General features: G+C 29.3%; 1 protein-coding gene across 3 annotated transcripts in view; it reads left to right on the top strand.

Moving 5' to 3' along the window:
• The window catches only part of LOC113384512 (delta-sarcoglycan-like), a 287,433-nt gene extending 270,560 nt beyond the window's left edge, over positions 1-16,873 (top strand). For 2 of the 3 annotated variants that reach the window (XM_026622235.1, XM_026622237.1), the window contains 5 exons: positions 520-827; positions 5,133-5,322; positions 7,528-7,720; positions 16,192-16,315; positions 16,514-16,873. In XM_026622235.1, coding sequence (XP_026478020.1) covers positions 612-827; positions 5,133-5,322; positions 7,528-7,720; positions 16,192-16,315; positions 16,514-16,726 — 936 coding nt within the window. In that variant the 5' untranslated portion in view covers positions 520-611 and the 3' untranslated portion in view covers positions 16,727-16,873. Of the gene's footprint in view, positions 1-392; positions 424-519; positions 828-5,132; positions 5,323-7,527; positions 7,721-16,191; positions 16,316-16,513 lie in introns of those variants that run through there. The other variant, XM_026622236.1, reaches the window with a different exon arrangement.
• The last annotated feature ends 1,333 nt before the right edge of the window (positions 16,874-18,206 follow it).

Genomic DNA, 18,206 nt, shown 5'->3' with positions numbered 1-18,206 from the left:
AAAATCCAATTCTTCAAAAAAATCAAATATTTTCTAAAATTTTAAAATTTCTCAAAAATCTAATTTTTTCAAAGTTTTGCAACGTTTTATTTAATAACTTAGCTTTTGGTACGGGAAGTCCCAGCAATTTGCCTTAATGCACAATGCCATTCACCAGTAGTTGTGTGCTTTATATATTTGTGTGTGAATGCACTCTTACTTAACAGATATTTTATAAACAAGATTATTTTTAGACCTCCTGTAACGCATGTGTTATTTAATTCTCAGCAAACCACCGCGGTGCAGCCTAATTATAAATATCGGAAACATATGTTTTAGATTAAATAGAATTACGTCCATGTCGAACAATCAGTTAAATCAGCAGAACTCTTCTTAGTTCAATTTAATAATACACCCAGTAGTGAAAAATATTTAGTTGAAACAGTTACTTAAAAACTTCAATCCTACATTGGAATTAGAATTGATCATAATAACTGTATCTAAATCCTGCGTACTAAATGATATTTTCTCTTCTTTCAGGATGAAGATCAAATCCAGTCATCCAATGTACTTCTGATATTAAAAACCAACATTTATCGTTATTCTTCATGAGTTACCAAAAATAACTAAAAATGCCAGAAGGCAGTAGAAGTGCCAATCAGCACGCAAGTTCTGCGTCTATCGGTGATGGTGACACACAAACTGACCAATGTCCAAAACATTTCAAAATTGCATCTTCAAGACTTCGGAAGAGATGTCTGTTTCTTCTAGTTCTCGGATTGATGATCATGATGATAGTGAATTTGGCTCTTACGCTGTGGATGCTGAAGGTTATGGAATTTTCTTCGGTGAGTAGAAAAATAATAATCATAAATGGATATTGTACCTATTACTCCATTTATTTTGCTTTTCCAAGCAGAAGCTTATGTTTTCACCAGAAAATCTGCTGGCCAAATCATTTATTTAGAAATTACAAAAAAGTGCAACAAATTTTGCAAAAAAAACTGAAACAATTTCGAAAATGTGGAAAGCGTTCGAAAGATAACTATTGAGATTCTTGCTAATTAGTTTTTGGTACAGATTATGATTAGTCATTGAACTTTTGTGGCGATTTTGATCATACTTTATATTATGATAAAGCTCATGGTAAAAATGACCACCCTAAAGAATTACAGACCTCCCAATTTTTTTTTGTAGTTTTTAAACTTAGAAACTTAAGCCGCAGATATACCAAATTCTATTATAACAATTTGTAAAGTTACTAAATTTCACTCATTATTGATTAAGTCGATTATATACACATTTCGGAAAATGTTTGCAAAATCTCCTAATTAACCCTAATTAACTGCCAGTAGGTTTTAGTAATGGGTCGAAAATTGAAAATGAAAATTTTTGCCTTTCTCCACGTTTTGAAGGTTTTTGAACATTTTGGCATAGCTCAGAAAAAATGAATGTGTGTGTGTATGTATGTATGGATACAATATTTCGTCAACGTTTTCAGGCGAACGAATCAACCGATTTGAATGGTTCAAAAAATATTCGGTTCCAATTGATAGAGAGATGTGCTGATTAGTTTTTGGCCAAAGCAGGTTCAGCCGTTTCGGAGATACGAAACAAAGAGTGCAGAAAATAGAAACCGATTTTTTGAAAGACCGGAGTATCCGATTTGAATGATCCAAAAAACGTTCAATTTGTAATGATTGGGAAAAGAGGTGATTAGTTTTTTGCAAAGGCAGGTCCAGCCATTTCAAAGATACAGAGCTAAATGTTCAAAAAATGGCAGTTTTTGAGAAAACTAAGCTGACGATTTGAATGATTCAAATAATGTTTTGCTTGTTTTAACAAAATAATTGCTTTTAGAAAAAAAAAATTAAAAAAATTTTTTTTTTGTATATCGAAAATAATTCAGATTTTGATTTTAATTCTAGCTAAAGTTCTTAAGCTCACTTATATAATTTAAACAAATAATTTTAACATTGCAATTCAGTTTATATAATTCATATAAATATTAGACAATGTTACAATATTTATACTAATCTATTTGGAAACATTTAAAATTCCTCTAACATTTCGTTACGATACGGGAAGTTCCAGCAATTTGCCTTAAGGCACGATGCCATACACCACTAGTTTAATTTGGATTTCATTACTAACACAAAGTAATAAACAAAACCTAATTACTATAATTATAAATTGATTATTGCCATAACAAGACTAGCATACAGAATTTCTAATAAAGAAAAATGAAAATAATTTAATAAAAAAATTAATGTAGAAAAGCAAATAAATAATTATCCTTATTATATTATCATACTCATTCTCCCAGTATTATCAAAATATATTCATATTGCTATAGATAATTATAATATGTCAAAAGTACACTTTATGATGGGTATATAGAATTTATTTTAGCAAAGCCTATTAAATTAGAATGAACGTATATAATACAAAAGCAAACATAATATTGAAATTCTTTTGGAAGTTCCATCTTTTTATATGAGTAGTAATGAGTTTTTTCCAGTTCATTGTACCTTGATTTTTTAAAAAAATTAGGGGAAAAAAATTCTGATATGTTATTGTTACACCTAAAATGAAGTTTTCGTTATTGGCTACGATACAAAATAGAGTTAAATTTATGCTGCGCATCACAACCTCCTAAATACACAAATTCACATATATATCATCATTTTCCACAATTTATATAGATAAACGTGCAAATGAAACGGTAAATGTTCGCCCTTAAACATGCGTTTATATAGATTTTATGATCTGCCATTTATACCAAAATATTAATAACGGCATATATAATAGCTGGTATAAAATCGACATTGGCAATTAAAAGTTTAATAGGTATCATTATTATAGAATGAGAATTGTTTCATATTCATATATTTCCTCGATCAAGAATTATTGCCAATTTTGGAGTTGGTTTAAGGCCCAAAATATTCATATGACTGGAAATGAATGACGTTTTCAGTTTTCAAAAGATGATATATTTAATAGAACTATAATAGGGTAAAGTAGGAAAAATTTTATTTGTTTATTTCGAAAAAAGGGACATTAAATCGACCTAACAGATTTTTTGGCAAAAATATAAAATTTTTTTGGCAAAATATAAAGGAGGCGTTTATCTTTCAAGAAGCTAAAAATTATTCTACACTTCAGATCAGTTTTCTTTGCTATGGTGTTTTCAACAAAAAAATTAAAGTTTTTTTTTAGTGTTTAATTATTATGTATTCATTTTAGAACTATTGAACAATAATGGAACATAATTATTTTCAAAACTTACGGATTAGGTATATTTTATTATTTAGGCATTAACAATTCTCTTGCTCTCCTATAATTATATACAGGATGTCCCAAAACTCTTAGAAAATTAAAGTAAATAGTAGAGGTTTACTCAGACTATAGCATATAAACATATTGTAATTGAATTTAGATATTTCTGTTTAAAAATTCAGAACGTAACGTTTAATAATATTTCTAAAATCTTAGTAGAAAATAATGACACAATTACTTAGAAAAATAAAGTGTTTTTTTGCATTCCCAAAAATTAACTATTTCTTCTGTACACACAAGCAACATATATTTTAGATAATTCTAATCAGATAATCCGTTCTCTCAATAATTGGTAACTTCTCATTATTTGCTCCGTATTTCCAAAACGGCTGGAACTGCCTTTGTAAAAAAAACTAATCAGCACATCTTCTCGTCAATACTAATTAAATGTTTTTTAATTCATTCTTATCCGAAAAAACTCAAAAACTGCTTTATTGCACTCGTTGCTCCGTATCTCAAAAACGGCTGAACCGATCTTTGCCAGAAACTAGTCATCACATCTCTCCATCAATGAGAATAGAATATTTTTTGAATTATTCAAATCGGATGCTCCGTATCTTTAGCTCCGTATCTCCGAAATGGCTGGAGCTGTCTTTGACAAAAACTAAATTGCATCTTTTCTGAATAATTCAAATCGGATGGTCTGTTCTCTCAAAAACTTCATTTCTATTTTCTGCATTCTTTGCTCCGTATCTCCTAAACATCTGTACCGACTTTTGTCAAAAACTAATCAGCATGTTTCCTTATAAACAGAAATGGAAAGTTTTTTGAATTATTCAACTTGCTTGATCAATGCTTCCGAAAACGTGGACAAAAAATTGTATCCACACAAAACACACACATACATAAATTTTCTCTAAGGAATGCCAAAATGTTCAGAGACCTCTGGAACGTAGATATGCAAAAATTTTCATTTTCGATTTTTTTTTTCAATTAGGGGGTGTCTATTAGTCAGGTGAAGTTTTAGGGGAAGGAAAGATTTGACCACAAATCACGAAATATCACGCCGAAGAGGGAGGGGGTCTAGTAAGATATAACGTATATTTATTTTTACCTGAATTTAAAAAAAAACATTTCAAAAAAATTAAAAATTTCACTATTTTTTCTCCTAACTAAAAATACACGTGATGTTTGGTGAGATAAGGGGGGGGGGGTAAATTTTAAATATCACATTAAAATTTAAATATTATTATTATTATTATTATTATTATTATTATTATTATATTATTTCTAATATTGTTATTCAGTTATATTTATCATTATTTATTACTTACTGTTTTTATTCTACTTAATTGTTTTCCTAGTATTATTTTGATTATTCACAAATTTTATTTATTTTATTTATTAATTGTATTATTATCATTATTTGCTTTTATTATATGTTAAATCCTCATAATACGGATATCATTTTAATGAAAATACTATCCTTTATTTTGTACTCTATTTTATTTATATTTTTGTTACTATTCAATTTACTATTCACTATCCACTTATGTTACTAGATGTTATATTATTTAGCAGTTGTAACAGATATTGTAATTAAAATAAAAGAAAACATTTCACAAAGGGGGGTCAAAAAATTTCTAAAAAAATCGGTCACGTGATTAATGGTCGCCCCCTTACTATAACTTACCAACTTACCCTATGGAAAGTTGATAATAAGTAGATTTACCATATTATTTCATTCATCTACAATCTGCCTATACACGTAGTATCTAAATTTCGTCTAATGCCACTCACTTTAAATTCCTTATAGTCTTTGTAACATGTAAGTAAGTAAGTTATAAAACAAAACAAATTCTTTCCTTTCCCAGGCAGGGCTGGGAAACTTGCGGGTGGTGCCAGGAGGATTGCATTTGACAGGCAAAGCGTACGTCATGGGACCGCTCACGGCGTCTTCGATCAGATCGAAGCCGGGACAGCCGCTCACGGTCGAATCGACGACAAACTTTACCATCAACACCCGAGACGCCAACGGGATGCTGAAGAACAGAATGTACTTAGGTAGGTAATGGACGGGTGGAAGAGGAATTCGAGTATATTCTCCTTGGAATATACTGTTTGTTTGGTTTGATTGATTTTTTGAAGAACCATAGATTTGTAAAACACTTTAATTGTAATATGTGTTTATTTTAAACTAACTACAAATTGCATTTGTATTTGCAAAATTTTCAAAGTTTAATTGTATTCTATTTATTGCTTTAATTTTATGTAGAAGTGTTTATAATGTAAAAATGTAAAATGTAAAAATGTGTTTTTAATGTGAAACGTTGTAATGCGAATCTATTTTTCAAAGCCGGGAGTATGTTCATGCCAAATCAACGCATCCGATTTATGATATAAAAACAAAACAAAATCAATCAAAAATCTACATATATATATAAAAATATGTCGGGTTTTCCTTCCTGACTCCAGAACGCACGAACCGACAATTTTGCATTCGATGGAAAAGTCTCGGGCCCCGCAAAGTTTATAGCTAAGAAAATTAGTGGCGCATGGCATCGTGCCTTAATGCAAATTGCTGGAACTTCACGCACCGTAATTAAAAATTCGAGTAATGACATTAGTGAGAATTATCAGAATTATGCTTGGTTAAGTCAACGAGAAATTCTTGCCGCAAAGAATAATGATGTACACGCACTGAATTTCACCATTCAATCAAAAATTGCTGGCGATTTGGTGACATACCAATGATTCCGACTGGTCTTCAAACGATTGCAATTTTCAGTTCGCCTTGCGTTTACAATAACAAATCGCAAGGCCAATCGCTTAGTGTTTGCAGGATAAATTTCAAATAGATTATTTAGAGAATCATTGTTTTTCACATGGGAAGTTATACGTTGCCTGTTCACCAGTTGGGAAAACCATCCGCTTTGTTTGTGTTAACGTCAGACCAAAAAACAAAAAATGTGGTTCACCAAAGAGCACTTAAATGAAACGGATAGAGAAGTTCAACTAAAAATCATTTCATTTTTGTAATCAAAAAAAATTCATTACTGTTGTTGTAATGAAATCAAATTTTTATTTTTCAAATATAAAACAAACAAAAAATTTCTTCATCTTTCTCACGAAACCATCTGGTGGAAAAACGGAGTTCGTCGGGTTTGCTAGTTATCATATAATAAAATCAATCAATACAATAGATTAAAGTTTGAGAATATTGTAAATACAAATACAATTTGTAGTTAATTTAAAATAAACATAATATTACAATTAAAGTGTTAAAGTCCTACGGGAAGTTAATAAATTAATTCTATTTCTAAATTATTACGTTTTCTAGTGCTAAATCGATTACCAACAATAAATTAGTGTATGAATCCGAATAAGATATTAATATTTTGCACCAGTAATTTGCAATTTAATGATAGCAAATGATGCGCATACATCATAAGCGTAACATTAATCATATTGATACCCATGTATTTGCAAAACCGTATACCGATTATTAAATTCAGCAATTTATTGTAGTTTTCAAGTGCAAATAATATACGGTAGGTATATCTTGTTTAATACGTTTGACATGAACAATAATTTATAAATTGAAGAGATTAATAATACAAATAATAGAAAACAATAAATCGAAATTATTTAGTATTGGGGAATTGAAATTGGAAACAAATGTGGTACCCCGTTATGAACCGTTATATAAAATGATCAAAATAATTATATTTTAATACTCATTAGTATTTTGAATATATCAGACTTTATTTATTCATTTATAATATTTTTATGATTATTATAACAGATAATGTATTTTTCATACCACTGGCTGAAAGTTACCATATAAATGCAAATTTTCCGATATTGTTTGCAGTAAACATATACGATAGAAATAATATAATTCAGCTACTAATGATTCAAACAACAAAACTAGTATCAGAACAGTTTTCATATGTTCTGCTAAAGGGTATTAAATTACTAAAATAAAATATCATAGTTCTGAATGACACATCATGACTCGAAAATAATGATGCCGGAATTATAAAATAGAGAAATTAATGATAATATTTGATATTTGGAAAGGTAATTTAGTTTTTATTTCAGAGGCGCAATGTTGAATAAATATTTATTGTGTCCATATGTGGTAATATTTATTCAAACTCATAATGATTACATCAACTGATAATAAAACAAATATTTGCTGGTTTGCATATATAAAAAGCTATTAGCAATCATATTATCTTAATTTTTTATATTTTCATTATTTAGGTGACGACAAATTAGAGGTTTGGGCTTCCTCGTTTATAGTGATGGATCACAGAGGCGTGCCTTTATTTTCTGCAAATCCTAAAGAAGTAATAGTGGGATCCGAAACGTTGCACGCCGCTGGCGAAGGTGGTGCACATTTTACAGGTTCAATACAAACTCCTGCCGTGAAATCTGAACCTGGACATAATTTAAGGTACTAATATATATCATTTATTTATCTAACTATATGAGAAATTATTTAGATAAAAAAAATTGACGCGATTGAAGTAAAACATTTTTGCTATTGTAGGAGGTGACAAGTTGAAAATAAATTCAATGTGTAAAAATTTAAAATTTCGTTTATTGGCAATATGGTCACATTAGTAAATAAATTCATTGTGTAAGAATTTAAAATGATGTTTATTGGCAATATGGTCACATTAGTAATGCATACATTTATTAATGTCAGTCACTATACTAATATTTTAAATCATTTATTATCGTACTCCAAATATGATATGAATGGTTTAAGATAACTGAAACGAAAGACATAAGTTCAGTCAGAAAATCGTCTATTTTTTTTAGAAAGCTGCATCAATATTGGTGCTATACCTGGTAATTGTAGTTGATTGAAATGGATAATTATTCTTTGGTAAATATAGTTTATCGTCTATAAAACCAATCAATGTTGGAGACATATTCTTCTTTTTCCACTGAATAGCAACCTATATACTAGGGTTTATCGGGTTTTTGGCAAAAATTATGAAATTTGAAAACCAACTTTTTATAAAAAAAAATCAGTTTTTAATATACGAATGAGAAATGACAAACTAAATAGTTCCAGCTTTCGTTCCCGGAATCATATCAGCTCTATAAAAGTTAGAAACATATCAATCCCATCTAATTCCAAGAAAAATTATGTATTGTGAATTGTATAAATTAAGTTAGACAGCTGTTTTTATAGTTTATTTTATACGTTCATTATTGAAAAAAATCATATTTCATTAAACAAAAAGTAAATTGAATATTTAAACTTGTATTAAAATTGCCCGAAATAGAAAATATTCGGTCTACTGCTTGTTTTTTTTTTACTGACTTTAATAAGTAAGCAGTAATAGGTATCTAATAAATTCATTTTTGATTTTATTAATTTTTTTTCCTAATTTTAAAACTGTATTAAATTTGTTTTATTCGAATTTTCTGCAAAATAACTCGTTTCATTATCATAAAAATATTTGCATCCTTATATGTAAAAATTATGCATTAACAAGGAACAATTTTTAAACTTCTTTAATCCTGGTCAACTATTATTTTTCTATTCTAATAATTTGAATAAAAAAATAACTACTAATAAAATTAATCATTAAATAATATTTTTTTTATTTGACTTGCAGAATATTCGAAAAAAAAATTCTATATGAAATTCGAAACCGGTTTTCTGATTAGAATTTGAAAACCGGTTTTTTGAAATGTCGGTATTTGTATAAACCTTACTATATACATATCTGTAGCTATAAATAGTAGGACCAATCACATTAACTCGTTTCGAATAATGACATCGTTGACCGAATGACGCATCAGTATTTGTGACGTAAATCATTTCCGTTGCATTTTTGCCTAGTTTACGGCGAGTAAAGAAATTTCAGTTAATTTAATTTTATACACGTAGTTTTTTACAGCAATTAGAACTAGTAGGTGTTCTATAAGCTAAGACGTTTGTTGTGGTTAGTAGGCAATCCATTGATTGATCTTACTCTATCTGAGATATAGTTTTTATATACTGAACGCTATCACAAGACAAACCTCAGGTTGTCATCCTAATTAGGGTATTGTAGTAATACTGGATTAAGGTCTATTTTCACTTGGAAAATATTGCTTTCTGTATTACCATGTACCGTTGTCACTGCTGCTCGACGTGGGTATTGAACCCGGGACCTCTGAATCAAGTCCCTTTACTCTTAACCGCTTACCTACGGGCAAGTCTAGTGTAAAAATTTGTCTTTATTTCAAAGTTTAAATGCAGACTGAATGTTGACCCTTTCAACTTACTCCATGGAAAAGTTTAAAATTCATTTTCCCCCTTCATATTATCCTTAAATTATTTCATAGCAACGCATCATTACCTCGCAAACTCGATTCATTCGTAATATAATATAATCCGACATCTCCGTGACGAATGCAAAGCTTCGTCTTCGTCTCCCAAAAGAAATATATCTTCCTTCTGCGAAATGAACTTTTCCAAGAGTGACGTGCAGCCTCTGCATCGCTCCGGTAGGAAAGTGCAAAACGACTTTGAGATTTCGTATTACACGGTGCGCGATCTGTGAACTCGGACTGCAGTATAATATTATTGTGTCTGTTTATTTCGTTCGGTATATTTCGATATTTTGTTTTATTAATGAGGGAATGCCCGGGCCCGTTTGAGAAATTATACCCGAAGAAAAGAAGCGCAAGCAAGGCGCGCGGCATTAGTCAGTCTGACTATCATATACATCACGGGACCGGAAAGGAAATAGACGTTGAAATTGATCTGAGGCTGCATCCACACCGGGGAAAGGAGATAGTTGCAATATTACTAAATCAGAAGATGAAAAATGTATTGATAATGTGAATAATATTCGATATTATGAGATGAATCGATTTCTATGCAGCATTTTGCTCTAGGGTTTGACGGTTTTAAAATCCAGTTTTTTAGTAAATTAAGGAATTTGAAAACCTTTTTTAGTAGTGGAGAAGATCATTATGATTCACCATATGATATGTCAATAAAACTACTATTTAGTTTACGATATATATTGATCTTCACTCTACAACCTTCTTCATTCGTTACTTTCGCTAGTCTCCCATTTATTGTAACTTACAAATATTTATATTCATACAATTATACCCACTACCACTAGCCCTAGTCTGGACCAATTAGAATACACCGGTTTTCAATGTACAAATAACATTTAAAAAAAATTGAAGATGGCAAATGTATCCAGATGTACCATATGGATAAAAACGCTGTTTAAAATCGGTAGCCGTCTTTCGCTTCACTATTATTAAAATATTTACACCATCATATATGAGAATTATGCATAAACAATGAATAATTAATTGTTTTTAAAGTTATTTATATTTTGATCAATTATTATTTTTTGTTCTACTAATTTGCATAACAAAACTTATTTTTAATGAAATCAAACAGTAAACTGGTGGTGTATGACATTGTACCTTAAGGCAAATTACTGGAACTTTTCGTACCAAAATGAAATATTTGAAGAATAAGATTTAGTTCAAAAATGGAAATTTAAAAAAAATCCCCAAAAGCAATCATTTCATCAACACATACAAACCGTTTTTTGAATCGTTTAAATCGGATGCTTAGTTCTCTCAAAAACTGCAATTTTTTGCATATTTAGGTCCGTATCTCCAAAACGGCTAGACCTGCCTTTGCCAAAATCTATCCACCACTTTTACCCATCATTACGAAATTGAATGTTTTTTGAATTATGCAAATCGGATTCTCTCAGAAACTCGATTTCTATTATCTGCACTCTTTGCTCCGAAATGGCTGTAATTGCCTTTGCCAAAAAACTAAACACAGCACATGTCTCTATCGAAGAATCGAATAATTTTTGAGCCAATCAAATCGGTTTATCCGTGCGCCCAAAAATGTGAACAAATACATACATACTAACACACATCCATTTTTTTAGGTTTGCCAAAATGACCAGAAAGCTCTGAACAGTAAAGATATGCAAAAAGTTTCATTTTCGATTTCTGGACGATTACAATAACTTACTCTACGAGATGTTAATAAGTTCAGACAAAAACAGTTTTAATAATTTGAAATTTTTTGATTAATTTTTTTGTTCAAAAATGTTTATAACTATATCATTTACTTAAGAAAATTACAAATTAGTTATTATCTGTAGATATAATGAAAAGCTTACGTGAATTGAAATACCGTGAGAGTATGAAATTGTTTTTCCAAAATAGTTGTTTTACTTAAAATGTGCACTTATGTCTTCAAAAGACATTTTTGATGTATTAGAATTGCTCTCTACATTATATGGCATTCAAAATGCATTATATTATATTACATATTGCAAAAAATAAATATAAATGTGCAACTTCGAATACATAGCATCATCCATCAGTTTTACTGACATGAGGAAAATTATGTTACTTACATTTCTAAATCATATGGCAATATATGTATATATATATATATATATATATATATATATATATATTTGAATAGTCTTGAATTTGATGTTGATATATATGTTTAATTTGAGTTTAATATTCGGGCGTAACATCAATAAAAATAGTATGAGTTTTTTTTTAAATTTATTTATTTAAAATCCATACGTTTCGGCTAGCATCTTAGCAATCATTCAGTGGTAATCAAGTTAACTATAACTAGCTGTAAGTGGAATTCTGTCTTAAGGCAATTAAGGCATCGTGCCTTAAGGCAAATTGCTGGAACTTCCCGTGCCAAAAATTATTATTTTTTTAAAAACGATTAACATTTTTGAAAAAATTTTACTTCGAAAAAATAAGATTTTTAGAAATTTTAAATTGGACAAAAAATTACTTTTTTTGAAAAAAAAAATTTTTTTTTAAAAAAAATTTTTAAACAATTTTTTTTGTAAAAATTTTTTTTGGAAAAAATGTTATCTTCATTTTGACATATTTTGGAAGATCTGAACTTTTTTTTCAAAGCAATCGTACTGCCTTAACTGCATAGAGACAAAATATAAAGCGCGTAGCGCCGCGTCGCTGTCTAACGGAAAAACATTGGTACGGAACCCATAGGAATGTAAACAAAACTTATACTTATTGTTAAAATCTCAATAAAATATCTGATAATTTGATATGCATATGTGTAATGTCTAGTGATTATTGTTGACCGCCAAATGTTATTTTTTTTAGTTTTTTTTACTAGATCTCCGAAACCGCTAGACCTATCTTCATGAAAATTTGATCAAATCTTCATCCTGTTAATACAAGTAAAATGTTTTTTGAATTATTCCAATCGGACGCTCCGTTCTCTTAAAAACTGAGTTACCGTTTTTGGCCCTTTTTGCCCCATATCTTCGGAATGGCTAGACCTGCCTTTGACAAAAACTAATCAGCACGTCTCCTTATCAATACGAATCGAATGTTTTTTGAATATTCAAATTGCTTCATCCGTGTTCCCGAAATCGTCGACGAAAATTTGTATCCGAACACACACACATGGACGCACACACACACACACACACATACATCAATTTTCTCCAAGGTATGCCAACATATTCAGAAACCTCTGAAACGTGAAGATATATAAAAATTTTCATTTTCGATTTTTTTGCGATTACTTACCCTATGGAAAGTTAATTATAAATAAATCAATTTATCATCTCCAGAACATTAACAATCGTCATTTCATTTCGAATCAAATTCCAAAAAAAAATAGTTGCCAAATTACACAAAATTGAAAAAGTGCTCCCGCATAGTCACAGTCTAAACGCATTTGCAAATAATTCTTTGCGACATTTTCACTTATACTGTGCTCAGCTTGGCGGCATTTTCACATTTTTCAATAATTTTCACAAAATTGAAAAAGTGCTCCAGTACACAAACAGTCTAAACGCACTTGCGTAAACATTTCTACCAGATTGGCGCTTAGACTGTGCTTAGCTTGGGTGATTTTTTTGAATTTTTAGTCCAAAATTACAAAAAAAAATTTTTGAAAAAAAATTAGAAACAAAAAATTTTTTTTCCAAAATCAATTGTTTTGTTGAAAAAAGCAGAAAGTTCTTTGAATCATTTAAATCGGACGCTTAGTTCTCTCAAAAACAGCCATTTTTTTTAAATTTAGCTCGGTATCTCCGAAACCTCTGGGCCTACCTTTGCCAAAACTAATCAGCACATCTCCCTATCAATAGGAATCGAATGTTTTTTAAACCATTCAAATCGGTTGATCCGTTCTCTCAAAAACTCGCTTTCTATTATTTGCACTCTTTGCTCCATATCTCCGTAACGGCTGGACCTGCCTTTGCCAAAAACTAATCAGCACATCTCCCTATCGATAGGAATCGAATGTTTTTTAAACCATTCAAATCGGTTGATCCGTGCGCCCGAAAACGTGGACGAAAAAAAGCGGACATACAAAACACACACACACACACACACACACACACACACACATCCATTTTTTCTGAAGTATGCCAAAATGTTCAGAAACCTTCAAAACGTCGAGAAATGTAAAAATTTTTGATTTCGATTCTTGGACGATTACTATAACTTACCCTACGGGAAGTTAAAAATTGAAACTAAATAAATTATATGAAAGGAAATTTCATGGAAAAACAATAATAATAATAATAGTAATAAAACACTTACAATTTTGTATCCTAATATAGCATATGAAACCATTATTAATCCATGGTATGAGTATCAATTATCAATTATCAATTATCAATGTGCACATACTCATACCATGGATTAATAATGGTTTCATATCATACGTCAAATATTTATATAAATAATTTGTTTTGTTTTTCCAAAAACGTGGTAGATCCTTACATACATACTTATACATATTCACAAACAAATGTACATATCTATATCATACATGGTATATATAATGAAATATATAATGAATATACATAATATATATAATGAAATATATAATAATGGTATATATATATATATATATATATATATATATTTAATTTCGATTTTTTTAATTTTTTTTGCGATTTCTATAACTTATTTTCGGCATGTTGATGTGATCATAAAATTATACAATTATATAAATAGTGGAAGTTTTCTTGTAGAAATTGAAATAGCTTCACTTCACTTTTTTCATACGAAATTATGAAAAAAAAATTGTTGAAAATATGTTGATTTCAAAGATATATATATATATATATATATATATATATATATTGTTGAAAGCTATTTTTGTTTAATATTTCAATATTTCTCAGTTAATAATAAAGTAAGAAATAACAATATGTGTCTGGTTGTACAGATACTTAGCGTCATTGACCACTTTAAGTATAAATAATTAATTTGATATAGCATTCACCTCGAATATGAAGTATCCGTTTTCATACTATTGAAAAAAAATTAACTAATGATGATGACAACGTGCCTTAATCCAAATTGCTGGAACTTTCCGTATCATAATTTGAAATTTTTAAAAGATTTAAACGTCCTCTCCACATCAATAGCAATCGAATGTTTCTGTTGATCCTGATGTAGAAATCGTGGACAAAAAATTGTATCCGCACATACATACACATACATACATCAAATAGATAGTATTTTTACAGAGTTTAGTACCAAGAATGAAGAATAAGAAATCGTTGCCATAACAACGCTATGTTATCGTTTATATTACCGAAGATTTGGTTTCTTAGACGTTATATATTTTTTATGGACTCTAATATCAATAAATTTAAAAAAATAATAATTATTAAATTATTTATAAGGTATTTATTTTAGAACAAAATATTGCTCAAATGGGGCCAACTAAATATCTAAAGGCCTCTTAAACGTTATATATTTACTATTGACTCTAATATAAATGGATTTTTTTTTAAAAAAAGATACTTTGTGAATATTAAAAGTAATGTAATCATTTTAGAACAAAAATGGTTCAAAAATGGGGCCAATATATTTACGTTTGCGTTCTCAAATATCTAAAGTTTCAATAAATTATGAAGTACAAATTTAAAAAATCCATATTATTAATGATATGAATTTTATTACTGATGTAAACCCATTGTTACTATGTAAACCGACCCTAACATATCCGCTTTCTGCTCCGTGAGCAAATTCTGGCAGATGAAGACGATTCTGAACTGACCGAAAGGTATTTTACGCTGAGTTTTCCGGCGTTTTTCATGCGTCGTTGAGTGGAAAGGGCGGAAAAGAAGGGACAAAGTATATCATGCACAGAACATCAGCGACGACGCCTCGGAATAATCAGATTTTTGTTATTAGGTCGCTTTTTGACCGCATGATCTGGACGTATATGTGACATGATAAAAAATATTCAAATTTAATATAACAGACTAACATGGGAACACTACATTACAACAAAAATCATAACTATCAAATCCAGAGATAAAGAATTTTATTGGCTTATCAGCCATTATTCAAAATTAGAACTCGAAAACAAAATTTTGACTTATGAAACGATAATAATTCCTATCTGGTCATACGGAATAGATCTATGGGGCTTCTCTAGCAAATTTAATGTGACATTGATGCAATAAACCTAATCAAAACTACTTAGCCAGGTGCACCCTGGTACGTGAGCAATAAAATTTTGCAATTCTGCAATTTTTGCCATCTATTTGGCAATAAATTCTTGCCAAAAACTAATCAGCACATCTTCCTATTAATAGGAATCGAATGTTTTTTAGATCATTCAAGTCGGTTGATACGTACGCCCGAAAACGTGAACGAAAAAATGCGGACGTACAAAACACACACACACATCAATTTTTTTTGAGGTATGCCAAAATGTTGAGAAAACTTCAAAACGTGAAAATTTGCAAAAATTTTCATTTTGGATTTTCGGCCCATTACTTTAACTTACCCTACGAGAAGTTAATAATATATACGTTGTAGTTAAATGATTAAATATTATATTCCAGTGTCTAATTTTATTAATTCAGTTTTTATTAATTTCAGACTGGAATCCAGTACCAGATCTATAGAAATAAGATCTCCAAAGGGAGTAATAATTGAATCTAGGGCTTCCGATTTGAAATTTGAAAGTCTTAGTGATCTCGCCATACATTCTGTGGCAGGAAAGGTAATACAATACTAATTCGAATAATTTGTCTCCAAATTTCCATAAATCGATCAGCTTAACTAAAGAGCTTGAATAATTAGTTCAACAAATTATTTGTTCAAAAATCCAGATCCCACTTATATAAATTTATATCATAGATCACTTTCAATTAATCTGAGATACAACCAATATTTATTATATCAATTCCATTACCTTTAGATTCGTCTAGAATCTCCGGATGTCCGAATACCAAATATCAGAACTGCAACTCCATCTCAGCCAACAAGTCACAGAAGACAAGAAGATGACCGAACTGGTGGCAGATGGCACCAAGTCTACCAATTGTGCGCTTGTGCCAACGGAAGACTATTCCTGGCTCAACCTCATGGACTTTGCGCAGCCAGGGACGACTCTGATAGAATCTGCCGATAGTTAGAAACAGAGTAGTACTTAATTAAAGGATAAAGGACAAAGCCTAGTCATTCATATAGATCTGTATTTCTGGGACTGCACTTTGGAAGTGAGCTAAATTGGATCCACAAGTCAACGACATCACTAGCTCGGTGCCAATACATAAATAACTAGAATTGATATAACGACTTGGTCATTTGATAATATAAATATTTGAATTGTGATCATTGGCAAGAATCTAATAACTAATATTTTTAAAGTTTTTATATATAAAGTGCAGTCCAAGTAGTATAGGTGTATAATTATCTATATAACATTATTTGATTGATTCTTTAAGTTACTGTTACTAGTTTGCTTTTGGTTTTGTGATTTTACATACATATATTTTGTATGAAATTGTAAACTGAGACATTATGCACAACTACTCGATTACGTTTTTATTATTAAAAATTTTAAAATTTATTAATAAAAATTTGATTTAACATTAAATTTGAAGCAAGAACAAAATTCTAGTATTAAACAAAATAATAATTGCAAATTCAATCTAACTTAGTTGGAGCAGAAACAAAGTTGTTAATGATATGAAATAATCAAATTATTATAATAATTGAACAGAAATAATATTATTTAGTTTTTATGATCCTAATTATTTTAAAAAATTTGTTATAGAAGACAATTATTTTTATTTTTATATTTCATTTTTAGTTAAGCCTAAGACGTGCTACTTCAAATAATATACTTAGTTAAAAAAAATCGTTTTAATTTGCGACAATTTGGGGAAAAATAAAACTATTTTAGTACAAGCAAATTACAACATTCTACAATACTCCAGCAATTTAGATATTAAATTTTGTTTATATAATTTGTTCACGGATTTAAGAAATAAACTTTAACAATGGCGTCTATATATAAATATAATTTGTATACATTTCACTACTTATAGTTCGTACATGTTCATTCAATTACATATCGATAAATCAATTTATCTATGATATAATTTATACTTTGGTGTCCTGGCCTCTCGTACTACAAACGACGCAGAGTGTCATGGCCTCTCGTACTAAAATTTTAAAGGTGGTATAACAGGTAAAAGATATATAAATGTCTCACAAAATATTTTTTTTAAAACCTATGTTATGTAAATTTTTTAAACAAATATTAGATACAATTAATTAAAATAAAATCGATTATTTTGTACTCTCACGTTATCAATTTATACAGTTTTTATTAACAATGTTTTTATGATTATAAGAAAAAAACGTAGCATTTTGAGCAACCTTTATCAAAAATAAAATTTCAGAAATATCATTGAAATTTAAATAAAGATTCAGAAATATATGAATTCTTTGCATAGCAGTATGCTATGACTGACAACATATTTATATTTTTTTATTTTTTAGAAAATTAAATTTCTTAATATTTTTTTCAATCTGCTAACAATTTTATTGTGAACTGAACAACTGAACAACAATTATGTATTTATAGTTTTTTCAGAAAAAAA

The sequence above is a fragment of the Ctenocephalides felis genome, unplaced genomic scaffold (genome assembly GCF_003426905.1).
Source record: "Ctenocephalides felis isolate EL2017-DRISC unplaced genomic scaffold, ASM342690v1 CF-g0.4_SCAFFOLD_03571, whole genome shotgun sequence".
Taxonomy (NCBI): Eukaryota; Metazoa; Arthropoda; class Insecta; order Siphonaptera; family Pulicidae; genus Ctenocephalides; species Ctenocephalides felis.
Note: the sequence above shows the minus strand (reverse complement) of the source record. Positions and strands in the feature narration are given on the sequence as shown.